We start from the raw sequence: 12,572 nt of genomic DNA, 5'->3' as shown, positions 1-12,572 counted from the left end.
GCTTTCTGAATTGTGCTGATAAAAAGGAATAAACAGAAAGAGGCTGATACTAGGACTCTGCAAGTTGGTCTGTGTGGTCTTTAGCACAGGAGGCTGGCTCTGCAGTGCTCAGGGGACATTAGTTCTTCCTCCCTGTTATCTACACACTTTGCCTGTTCAGAGTTGGCACCACAGAGATGTGCTCTCTCTTCTCTTACATGCCAACTTTCCATGCAAAGATGCATTTTTACCAAAAAACATGTCATCATTTTGCCTATGTCCTAGGTGGGTTTTATACTGAACACTATAACCAGAAATGACTTGAGGTAGGAAGGTTTGTGTCATCAGACAACTCACAGTCCACCATGAAGGGAAGTCAGCACAGGAGCTCCAGGCAGGAACCTCGAGGCAGGAACTGAACCAGAGGCCATGGGGGAGTGTGTTTACCGGCTTGTTCTCTATGGCTTGCTGAGCTTTTTTTTTTTTTTTTTTTTTTTTTGAGATAGGATTTTTCTGTGTAGCCCTGGCCGTCTTGAAATTCTTTCTGTAGACAAGCTAGCCTTGAACTCATAGAGATCCTCTAGTCCCTGCTTCCTGAGATCAAAGGCATGTACCTCTTTCTTACACAGGACCACATGCCCAGGGGTGGCAGTGCTCATTGTGGTGATGATCCACATCAACCGTTAGTTATGAAAATTCTTCCACAGACCAGCTGTAAGATAGACTTCATTTTCTTGGCTGAGGTTCCTTCTTACCTGATGACCCCAGGTTTCATTAGGCTGACAAAAAAATTAACCAGCATACCTGATTCCTGAGAGTTGACTTCTATCACGTAACCCTAGAGATACGTTCATGTCCTAATTCCTGAAACATGATGATTGATTTATAACACACACACATACACATACCACACACACCACACACACACACACACACACACACACACACACACACACACCACTTGCCTTAGATGTGACAAACTGAGGTTAACTCAGATGATAAAGCGTTTCTCCTGCATTGTCTGGAGCAGGAGTTTGAGACTTGTACCATGGACTGCTCACACAGAGGAGATGCATGCACACAGTCTGGTAGACAGAGATAGGGGCAGAGATGGAAGTAGAGAGGTCATGACAGCCTTAAACTGGAAGAAGCAAGGAGTCTTCTCTGAAAGTTCTAGAAGGAGTGCTCTCCTGCTGACATTTTGATTTCAGATTTCCATCTTCCAGAACTGAGAGATTCCTGTTGTTTTAAGCACCACTTGGGGGTGTTTCTTCATTACAGTAGTTCCTGGATCCTAGTCGACTGGACTAACTCAAGCAGAAGAGCAGCCCTTCCTCTCTCATTCCCACAAAGCTTCTGCAAGAGACACAGGCTGTGAGAAGCCTGCAGCCCCAGCTCCATTTCCCAACAGCACTCCAGTAGACCCAACCCTCGTCACTCCCCGTGACGGGGACAAAGGAGGCTGTGGAAACCAGTCCTGTCTCCGGCTTCCTCTCTGAGGTCAGGGATGCCTTCAGACACAGTTAAAAGCTTTACTTTGCACAAGTTGTGGCAGAGCTGAAAGACGCAGATAACGTAGATTCCCCTCAGTTAAGGAGCATTTCAATTTGAGCAGGAACCTCTGTGTTCTGTAGTAAATTTTACTACAGTGCTTTCCTGCATGTGGGCTGTGAGAGGGAAGACAGCCAGGAGGAACACGTGGGATCAGAGCCGTTGCTATGGTGAGAGCAGAAAGCACAAGACACAGGAACAGGGAGCCTTGCAGACTCAGGTTTTCTCCTTCTAGAGTTTACAAAGCAAGGTGGGCCAGTCAGATAACCTGGTCTTGAAGCCCACAGAGACCTTGTACAGCACATGGGAAAAGGAACCAAAGCCAAGAGAGAGCCATTGGGTAGGGCAGCTATGGAGGCTTGAGATGAGACTTTGTAGAAAAATACAGTCATAGAGACTCATTAGAGCCTGCATATGAGCCCCCTCCCTCCGTTCTCTCAGCCACCAGCTGACTTCTGGCCTATGCTTAGAATTAAAAGCTTACAATTGCTCTCTTTGTTGTCCGTGCAGAGAGCACCCAGATCTGGGCCCTCCCTATTAGTAACTAGCATCGGGTGATTATTACAAGAGCTGCCTTGAGGTGCTCTGTTATCCCGTCTGAGAAGGTAGGGGATGAACGGGGCACTTCTCAACCTTTGCTTCACAGGGAAACATCCTGGCGGTGCGGATCAAGCAGGACCCATACCCATTTTATTGGATACCCCACAGGTGGAACCAAATCATCACTATTTTCAATGTCCCCCAGGTCCCCAGACTATTTCTTACGCATCTAAATTTAAGACCCAGTGGACTGTGTAATTTCTGCTGCAGAACAGTGGCCTCTGAGCACCACAGCTGCCATTTTCATCAGAGCAGCTGTGGGTGGAGCCTGTTGACAATGGACATTTATTCATTCATCCCTCAAAGGAGGGTTGAGAGGATCACTAGAGTCTCACCTTAGATCCCGTCTGCCCCTCACAGCCATTTTCCCTTAACTGCATGTGGCCTTGGGGTGTTGGGAGGCGCTAGAATCTACAATCTGTGGCTGATTCACTGAGAGGGCGACTCCGTCTATACAGTAATAGGAAAGTTATCTCTGTTGGGGTGAGATTTTTGGGTGGTATAGCAGCTTGGGAGTCAATCATGATCCTGTGAGTTACTTGTCTCTGCTCAGTAAGCAAGCTCAATAAATTCAATGGTTCTCCCGGGCCTTGGTGGTCTATAGGAAGAAGGTAGATAGTTGTCTATAATTTGTCCCTAGGGAAAATTTCGAAAAGATGTTTAAGCTGCTTCCAGAAGAAATGCCTTTGTCCACATATGTATAGGAATCTGGTGCTGTCGCCCTTGGGTTTTTACACTCAGCCCAGTTTTAATCTTTTAATTAATTAATTAATTAATTAATTAATTTTTGAGATTCCCCTGGACTGCACCATTCCTGGAGATACTATAATACCAGGCAGATGCATGGAGTGAACAAAACAATCTCTCATTTCACCTCCCTGTCGATCAGATATTCGCTTCATCTTAGCCCAAAGTCTGGGAAGCGATCACACTGAACTTCTCAGCTCTTCTAGTCATCTAACCACAGTTTGCTAAAGGATATAATATTGAAATCTATTCATGTCTTAAAACGTATTAGACTCTCTGGAGTTTTTAAAGTAGGGGAAGGTTTAGCCCCAGGGGTTTTGACTGAAGAAGGCATGCAATCTAGTCCACCCAACAGCAACTGAACCTCCCAACTGAGATGGTTACACTTAAGTTAGAGCTTAGGGTGGTACTAAAATCACCAGGAACAGCCATGATTTGCAAACACTTACTGGGCCTCAGCTGCCTCTTAAGTATCATTTGTATTTTTGCAGCTGGCAGCTTTTGTGTCGTTTTACTGCAAAGGAAATGAAGGTCCCGAGAGGTCAGATAAAGTACTGAGGTCGTGAGGCTGAGCTGATCGGCCTTCAGAGCTATGGATGTGGAATCCTGTCTCCATCAGCGAGAAGTGAGTGAGAAATGCGAGATAGCCAGGAGAGGGTTGATATTATGGGAAGAATCAGGTAGAAGAATTGCCCTGAATTTCTCCCGGAAAAGATGCTGCAGGAAAATCATCTAAACCAGCACTTTAGTTATGCCCTGATCTCACTCCAGTTAGAAAGCGCCGGGGGTGGGGGGACAGATACATTTGCTTTGAAGGGCTTGTTCTTCTGCAGTCAGCCCCTGCTCCCTCAGATTAGGCCCCCAAATAAGCTCACTGTGTTTCTCTGCATCCACAGCTTGGCAACACTGTTTTCCAATCACCACAAGCAGTTTGTTTGACTCTAAGTACAGCTCTCATTTCTGCTGATTGCCGTCAGTAGAACAAAATGTACAGAGAGGAGAGGGGGTGGTAGGGGAACCTCAACAAGCCCCTTCCTGTGGTGCCTGTAAAGACTCAGTGTGAATCAAGACGTTCTCAAGGGTCTCTCTCTCTGTCATCCCCCCACCAATAAGACTTGGGGAACACTCTATCTAGCAACTGCCTCAGAAATCTAAACCTATGTTATTATTTGAGAAATCTATTGAGCAAACATCATTTACTCATGAAGCCAGATATAAATCCAGGAAAGGTGACTTTAGCTTGAAGCAGCGGCATTTGGGAAAAAAAAAGAAAGAAGAAATGGATTTTCCTAATGAGGCTTTCACAAGCCACCATTTCATGCTGTAGCTGAAAGAAAACAACTATTCAAGGTTCTTGGGAAGCTGAGCAGTTTCAGTATGGGGAGTGGGGTAGATGCTGGGTGTCTGCTATAGTTACAGTGTGGGAGTGCCCTCCACCGTATGCAGGAAAGCGGTATAATTCCACAGATGACAGACACATGTGTGGAGGCACATAGCACACACTAAGTCACACGCACAGACTGACGGTCTGGATGTCTGATGATGCCAAGGGTGAATAAAATTTACAGCCTACTTGGCCTGTGGATGGTGACTTCCTTTATGCAAATGAAGGCTAAGGAAAAAAATACTCTGCCAATGCAATGGAGTAATACAGTGTTAAGTCACTGCAGAACCGTGAACGAGGTGTGGCGTCAGCGTGACCTGTCTGTGAGGGAAATCCACAGTGGCTTGTGGTGGCTGAAGTGACGAAAGACAGGACTTACGGACTGAAAGAGGTCTGTGATATATTCTGTGATATATGTCACTTCCTCTAACATACTCTATGCCATTACATAAAGGTGATCTAAGTAGCCGATATGCCTTAAACCTAAGCTAAAGAATGGGACTAGAAATGTGTCCCCAAGACAGAAAGCCCATAGCTTGCTTTTATTTGTTTTTGCTTTTTCTCTCTTCCAAAAAGCTTACCAAGTTCTTACCAGGTTTGTTTACACACACACACACACACACACACACACACACACACACACTCCTTTCCTCCTTTCCTTACAAACTGGAAATTTCTTCACACCAAAGGACATAGTAAATAAAGCATCACGTTACCTTTGTGCTGATCAAACACAGATGAGGTGCTGAAATCCATGGTAGCCTGTCTCATCGTTCACCATCAGAATGGCCGCGACATTCAGGACTCTGGAGAGGAGAAAGCACCATTTCACACACTGCAGTCGGTCAGCTTCAGCATCGTTGGCTGATGCTCCCGTTGGTTGTAGAATTAAGTGTGTGCTCGATCTGCGGATTGCCTACAAGGCCACCGTTGAAAAGACATAAAAACACTCTTCCTATAAAAACTGCAGGGGAGGAAGGGTTACTTTCAGAGCCCCATTCATCATCTATGTTCATGTGAGTATTACATACTCTTCCCCCAAACAGACAGACAAAACATCCCAAATGTTGATCAAATAAGACAGCCCTAAAGTAAGACAGCCTTCATGGGGGTGCCTGCCTTGGATCTGGGCCAGGAAAATGCTGCAGCTTCGGCGGCGGCTGGGGAGGTCGCTTTAAACCAATAGAAATCTCAATGAGTGAGAGATTCACCGGGCCAGACGGAGCATGTGCAGAGCTGCCCGCGCAGACTGCAGACCGGCTGTTTGTTCTTGGTGGAGGGAGAACTGCATTTGGGTCACGTGAGCAGAGCCGGCGTCTCAATGGACTGGGCTGTAAATATTGTAGCAGGAGGCTGCAGGCCACGTGCCCTGCTGAGCGCTCGTGCCAGGCTGGGGCGGATTTTCAGGCTCCCTGCAGTGACCTCCTCCAGGCAGAAAGACTTTGGGGGTGGGCGGTGGCATTTGAAAGGTTGTAGGTCAAGGTTCAAATATCTGTGCGGACCGAAATCAAAACAGCCTGCAGTCACAAGGCTTTGCTTACTGCATTCTGCAGGAAACAAGACAAGTCACCAGATGTCCTGCTTTGAGACGGAGCCAAGCAAATTCATCCTCTAGGGTCAAAACTCTGAGGGGGAAATCGTGCTCTGATTTGCGTACAATGGCAAGATCGATTGCTAGGGGAAAAACCGTCTCCACGGTTGATTTGTTTTTATTTTTTATAAAATGAAGACATTTCATTTGTGGTTTTAGCTTTGGATCTATGCGTGTGCACATGTATGTGCACACTTGTGTGTGTATAGACCAGCGGTCCCGTCAGGAATCTCTTTTCAGGAACACCATTCATGTTTTTTTCTAGACAGAGTCTCAGCCTGGCACCCAGGCCTTGTCCAGGCACCCAGGTCGGCAGGCAGTAAGGCAGGATTCTCCTGTGTCCTCCAAGTGACTGCATGCTCAGCGGTATCGCCTGGCTTTCAATCGGCTGGTAAGGGCAACCCCTCTTTTTCTTTTTTAAATACTTTTGTTTTTGTAGTGCAGGAATTAAAGCCAAACCTTATATGCTAGATAAATGTTCAACCACTGAACTACACTCTTAGCCCTGACATTTGTTTTGATACAGGATGATCTAATTTTCTGTGCTCTTTTGTAAGCACTTCTCTCTTGCCTTTTGACTTACATTTTCTATGTGCCTGCCATTTATTTTTCTTTAAAAAAAAAACAAGGAAAGGAAGGGCCTCACATCCCTGTGACAACAACCACGCTTACTCACTAGTAATATCAGACACGCAGGCTGGCTCTCACTTAGCAGGGCTTTTATTCACTTCAGAGACTATTTATCACTCAGCAGTATCATTTACCCAACCATGTTATTCATCTTTACTCTTTCCCACACAGGATCCCTCCTGCAGAACACTCTGCAGTTATTTGATTTAAAAATGCAAACAGAGGCTGGAGAGAGAAGTCAGTGGATGAAATTCCCGCTTAGTTTTAGAATTCAGGATGTGGCAGTTTGACTGTAATCTCGGTGCTGAGGAGGTAGAGACAGGATTTCCGGAGCAAGCTGGATGGCTAGACCCTCAGTGAGCTCCGGTTCCAACTGAGAGACTGCGTCTCAATATATAAAGTCGTGAGCAATCAAGAGAGAGACTCGTGTCAACTCTGGTCACCCACACATGCACATACCCCGGCAAGAAAACACACACATATGTGCATACAGAGCAGTAACACAACACATAGTTGACAGAGGAACTAGGCAACGTGGTCCTGGGAAAAGAACAACTGAAGTCAGCCTGCCTCTGACCCTCCAGCCAGTTACCTGGAGAGTTTCTTGGACTATATGAAGTGTGTGTGGGCTCGGTGGTTTGTAGAACGAACGCCACATGAAAAGATTTACATGTTCTAATTCCCAGACCCCACGAACATCACCGTGTTGGCAAATGGCATCTTTTCATAGACTGGAGCAAAGGAGCTCCGTTTGAAATGCGTCTCAGTGGTTTGTACTGGTCAGAGGAACACTCAGGGACTAGAGGCAGGGAGGGCGTGGAACAACACAACCCTCAGCCAAGCATCACTAGCCACTAAGAGCAGCAAGAAGTTAGGAACCTATTGTCTCCTAAAACCCAGAGGAAGGCTTTGTCAACACCTTGATTTTTGTGTTTCCAGGCGGAAATAGTAAGTTTTGGTTGTCTGTTGGAAGCCACCAAGTTTGTGATAATTTTCTTACAGCAGCTTCAAGAAATTTATGCAGAGGACTTTCAAAATAAAACCTCCCCAGTTAGTAGATTTCTGTGAAAGCATTTATCACTATCCAAACCAAAGTGATAGGTAGGGTTGTTTTCTTGATTGTAGGGGCTCATTCTGAAGAAAGGCAGGCAGACAGACTGAAAGGTGATCTGGCCTGAGTGTTACATAGGTGTGGCTTGGGCAAACTTCATGGGTTTTATTGTTTGTTTGTTTGTTTTGTTTTTTGTTTATTTAGGGAGCTTTGCTTTTTAATCTGTTGCATGGGAGTTAATTTCTTGTGAGAATTCATGGTCATCATTCAGTTATTTTTCTGGCCTTCAAAAATGTTAGATTTTTAAGAAATTCTATTTTCCATTTCATTTGCAGTGATGGTGGAATATCCTACTGCAATCAAGATGCAGACTGTTTCTACCACTTTAAAGTTCTCTGGTGCTCCTTGCAGAGAGCCCTTCTTCTGGCAAGTATAAACTCACAACCTAATGGAAGAATAAAAAACCAGTGGACAGCCAAGCAACTTAACACTTAGTGGTAGAAAAACAACATATGTTCTAAAGAGCATTTAAATTTTTTTGTGAATTTTGCTCTGTAATTTTTTTAGTATATCTTCATTATAACATATAGTATATCCTGTAATGACACTTTATTCTATATGTATCATGTTCTTTGATTATATTCACTTCTATTCTTTCTCTTGTTCCCCCTTCTCTCTTTCCAGAGATAGGGTTCCTTTTCCATTCCTCTCTCTCTCTCTCTCTCTCTCTCTCTCTCTCTCTCTCTCTCTCATAAACACACACACACACACATAGCAACACATACATTCACACACACACATACACACATGCATGCACATATACATACACACAAATGCAAGGTATACGTACATGCACACATACATACATGTTCATACATGTATATACACACACTCACATACATACATATATGCACATGCACACACACTCTGCAAATGAGAGGAAGAAAGGTGTAGTTTGTCTTTCTGAGTCTTATTTAATTGATCCCAAGCACCTTCTGTGGTGGATGGATTTTAATACATGCTGCTGAGTTAAAGAAACCAGACAGAAAAGACTACATACTAAAATCTCTTCTCTGTAGGCTTAGATTTTTCAAAACCTTCTTTACTTATGGTTCTTTAACCTTCAACTTCCCTTCTAGCCCACTACCCAGCAGAGATGGGGAAAGGAAAGTGATAGGAAATGGAGTTGTGTACCTTTTTAGAAATAGTTCTTTGGAGCCATTCCAGTCTTTGTTGTCAGCGGTCCATTCCACCAGCAAACACCAAACATGAATCGGTAGCAAAGGCTCCATCCAGAAGAAAATGAGGGGCTCAACCAATCAGCACAAGTTCTTGGAAGCAGCAGAGAGCAGCCAGAATACACAAAAAATTCTCTGGTCTTTTCTTCTCTATTTCAGTCATGACAATGGTCAGCGAAGAAAACAAGGCTAACGAATGCAGGGGATGCAGAGCCAATGCAAGAGTGTAGTCCACTGTCTGTTGGGTTGTACTTACACTCTTTCTAAACATCATGTGTCCTCAAGTGTCTGCTCCAGTAAAACATCACACACCCTTTCCCCAGGCAGCTTCTAGATAAACACCACATGTCTGTTCTCAGCAAAACATCCCCTCATAAGACGGTTTTCAGAAAAACATCACATGACACAAGTGAGTCTCCAAAGAAACCAGAGATTCTCACTTCACTTCTTTTAGGCACTCTTGACAAAAACAAACAAACAAACAAACAACAACAACAACAAAACACAGACAGAGATTTCCTGAGTGCCTTCCAGAGAGAGGGATGACCTACAAGGGGCATGCTGAGGGCTTTTGGACTGTGGTGAGGGGAACACACCTTGTAATCCTTTGTCAAGCTCACAGGACCCAGCACTTCAAAGGGTGAATGTACAAAAATTATACTTCAACAGACCTGAAAAAATAAACAATATAATCTTCCATAGATTAACTTATGATGTCAACCTAACTTTCAAAACAAGATTGTTAAAAGTAGAAATAATGGAAATGAACAGGCTTTTAAAATGAACAAATGATTTTAGTCAGATGTTTCTAATTTGTAGGATGTATGTATAGTTGGCAAACTAACATTACAATATGTACCACTGCCATGCTTTATGACTTCTCACACCAGTTTGACCTTTCTCCAGCTGATCAAGTCCAGGAGCATGGAGACAGGACTGCTGTTGCAGGTTTAGGTGTTGCCACAATGTTTTATTGCTGTAACTGTGTCTAAACTGTGTCCTTGTTTCAGGACCCAGTTCTGAGGATAAGAAATGACACTGCACGTAATCCCATCACCTAGGCGATGAAGCATCAGGAATTCAGGGTCTTTCCTGGATACAGAGTGAATTCAAGATCAGACTGGTCTACCACAGACTCTATAAAAATACAACAAACAAAAACCCAAATATGGCTTCTCCACTAGAGTGCAAACTCCACACAGGTCTCATCATCTGTGTTTATTCCATGTCTCTAGTACAGCGGAGAGGGAACCAGAGGGGATTCAGTGAAGGAGGAAATGTTTATAAAGGACTTTTCACACCAAAGTTGAGGTCTTGTTCATTGACAAAGTGACATTAGCCGGCTGGCCATTGGAATAATCCACAAAAAGTCTGATGTTTTTCCAATAAGAACAAGAGAATGAACACGGAGGGGTTCTGATGTTCTGCTGTGTTTGAGCTGCATTCTGACTGGTTGACCACCACAGATGAAGTGACACAGGCTTTAGGAATTCCTATCTTTTACTCCAATAAAACCAGAGTTTCTGAGCAGTGTGCTCAAACGGAGGACATGTGAGCTGCGCTGGGTGAATGTAGACAGTGCCTGAGGTTGGGGGCCATGCAACTGTGAACTGTACTTTAGTTATAAGTGAGAAATGAAGTAGTCGTTCCATGGGGACTGTTAGTCTATAAAGTGCTATCAATAAAAGCAGAGTTTACATTGTTTTGAAAAAGCTTTGTGAATGGATTTGATTTTCAAACCCTGTGGGTTTGTTACTGGTTTTAGAAGGATATGTTGATCATCTCTCTTTGTTCAGTTCATTAAAAGTAGACTCAAGTGAACTCAATTGGTAGGTTAATTATTCATAAAACTACCCAGAAATATCCATCTCTTCTAATAAATACAGCTGCAACTTAAATCAACAGATAACATTCTCTTCTGTAAACATCTCAGTCTGAATCAGAAGACTTTGGACCTATTAATGTAAACATTTTAGTATGATATTATTTGTATCATATGTTTTATAACATATTAGTATGTTTTTTCGTAATAAGTAGATATTACATTATAAGTCACAGATAACAGATAAGAATAAATTAAAAATTAATTTTATGGTAACAGGTACATATTTGTTTGGGCTAAGATTTTTAATTTTAAACTGTATGTAAACAAATGATAGTGTCTACCTAGCACTTTGAGTAAACATTTGGTTAACATTTTGATCAATATATTTTATTTAAAACTCATTATAGAGGTTTATGAAATATAATTTCTGTCTTATTTCTAATGAATATTGATTGTGTTAGTCAGCTTACTGAAACTGGAAAAATAGCCTGTAGTCATCAACAGTAAAGAGCACAACTTTATTTTGTCTCATAGTTTTACAGGTTTTAGTCCACGCTCAACTGGTGCTTGGTTTGGGGCCTATGGTGATAGAGGGAAGAGTGTGGCAGAACAAACGTAGCTCGTCTCATGGAGATCAGGAACCAAGAGAAAGAAGGAGTCAGAATCTCAATGTCCCCTTCAGAACACGCATCAGGGGTATAACTTCCAACCATCAGGCCCCATATTGTAAGGACTCCACTGCTTACCACCTTCCAAGAGCACACCAAACTGGTGACTCATCAATGCATAACTGTTTTTTTTTTTTTTTTTTTTTTTTTTTTTAGCCAATGGAATAGAGGTTATGATGGTTGGGTATAATTAGGCTCATACTGGTTGGTAGACCTTCCTGTTGCAACAGTACCCATGGCTAGAAACATCGTGGGCTTTATCTTCAAATCTCAAATATAGATACTGTTATTTTTTTCTTCTTCACCGAAGTGCATTTGTTTCGTCATTGAATGTCTATGGAAGCCTTGGGGATCAGCACTCAGTTATGTCTGGATTGTAGCCACTCTCTCATCAAGCCAACAGATTTTCAGGAACAGAGAAAACAAATATAATAAAAACCCACCCACAGCAGTTCAGATACCTATGTGGATGGTGAATTTGCTGAACATCTCCAAAAGCCTTTTGAAATGTTCCAACTTGAACCAAATGTTCTCTATTTCCACCTTAAGCTTGGTAGATTGATTGGTGAAGTTCAAGTGGAGTCTTGTGGCATGAATTAAGTGAGTATTTTGTAGAGGTCTGTCTCCAGCAATGTCACATCCCCATTTGGCTTCTTCTTGGCAGCTCTGAACTATCCAAATAACAATACTTTTTTTGTCTTAATTAATGAATTAATGAATTGATTGATTGATTGAATTTTAGAAGAAGCCCTTAAGAGGAATGTAATTGAATTTGTCTCTCTGAAGGTTCTTGTAGACTTAGGGAAGTGAATTCCGAGGTCACCAAGGTTAATGGAAGAACGTTTGCTTACTGAGGAAATTGCTAATGAGACAAAAGCCTTCCTCTGTAGAGCTAGACTCTATGCTGTCATGTGCTATGCCTTGTAGTTACTGACTGTGCCTGCCACAAAAAGGACACAGAGCCATCAAAGGTGTTGGTCATGTGTCAGTCCCTGCCAACTCACAAACAACCGAAAACATGGCATATTCTTGATGTAAGAAAGACCCAAGTTGATCATTATGGGCTAAAGTAGTGCTTCTTAACATTTAATGGGCACACATCACCTCGGGTTAACTTCGATGAGCACTTTGAGTTAATAGGTCTGTGTAGGAACGTGGATTCAGCACCCCACCCACAAAGTAGAGTCCTACCTTTTTTGTCTACGTTAGCCCAGAACTTACTATGTCAGTCACCTCACATTTTATATATATACATAAAGTAATTTGGTGCCTTAAAGAGCTCAACATGGATGTTAATTACCACAGCCT

General features: G+C 43.0%; 1 protein-coding gene across 1 annotated transcript in view; it reads right to left on the bottom strand.

Moving 5' to 3' along the window:
* Positions 1-5,032, bottom strand: part of ANKRD55 (ankyrin repeat domain 55) — a gene marked incomplete at its 5' end in the record, with an annotated part of 92,239 nt that extends 87,207 nt beyond the window's left edge. The window contains one exon of the mRNA XM_080933857.1: positions 4,978-5,032. Coding sequence (XP_080789983.1) covers positions 4,978-5,032 — 55 coding nt within the window. The remainder of the gene's footprint in view (positions 1-4,977) is intronic.
* Between the last annotated feature and the right edge of the window lie 7,540 nt (positions 5,033-12,572).

The sequence above is a fragment of the Micromys minutus genome (assembly GCF_963924665.1).
Source record: "Micromys minutus genome assembly, chromosome: 20".
Lineage (NCBI taxonomy): Eukaryota > Metazoa > Chordata > Mammalia > Rodentia > Muridae > Micromys > Micromys minutus.
The sequence above is the reverse complement of the archived record's forward strand: the minus strand, read 5'-3'. Positions and strand labels throughout refer to the sequence as shown.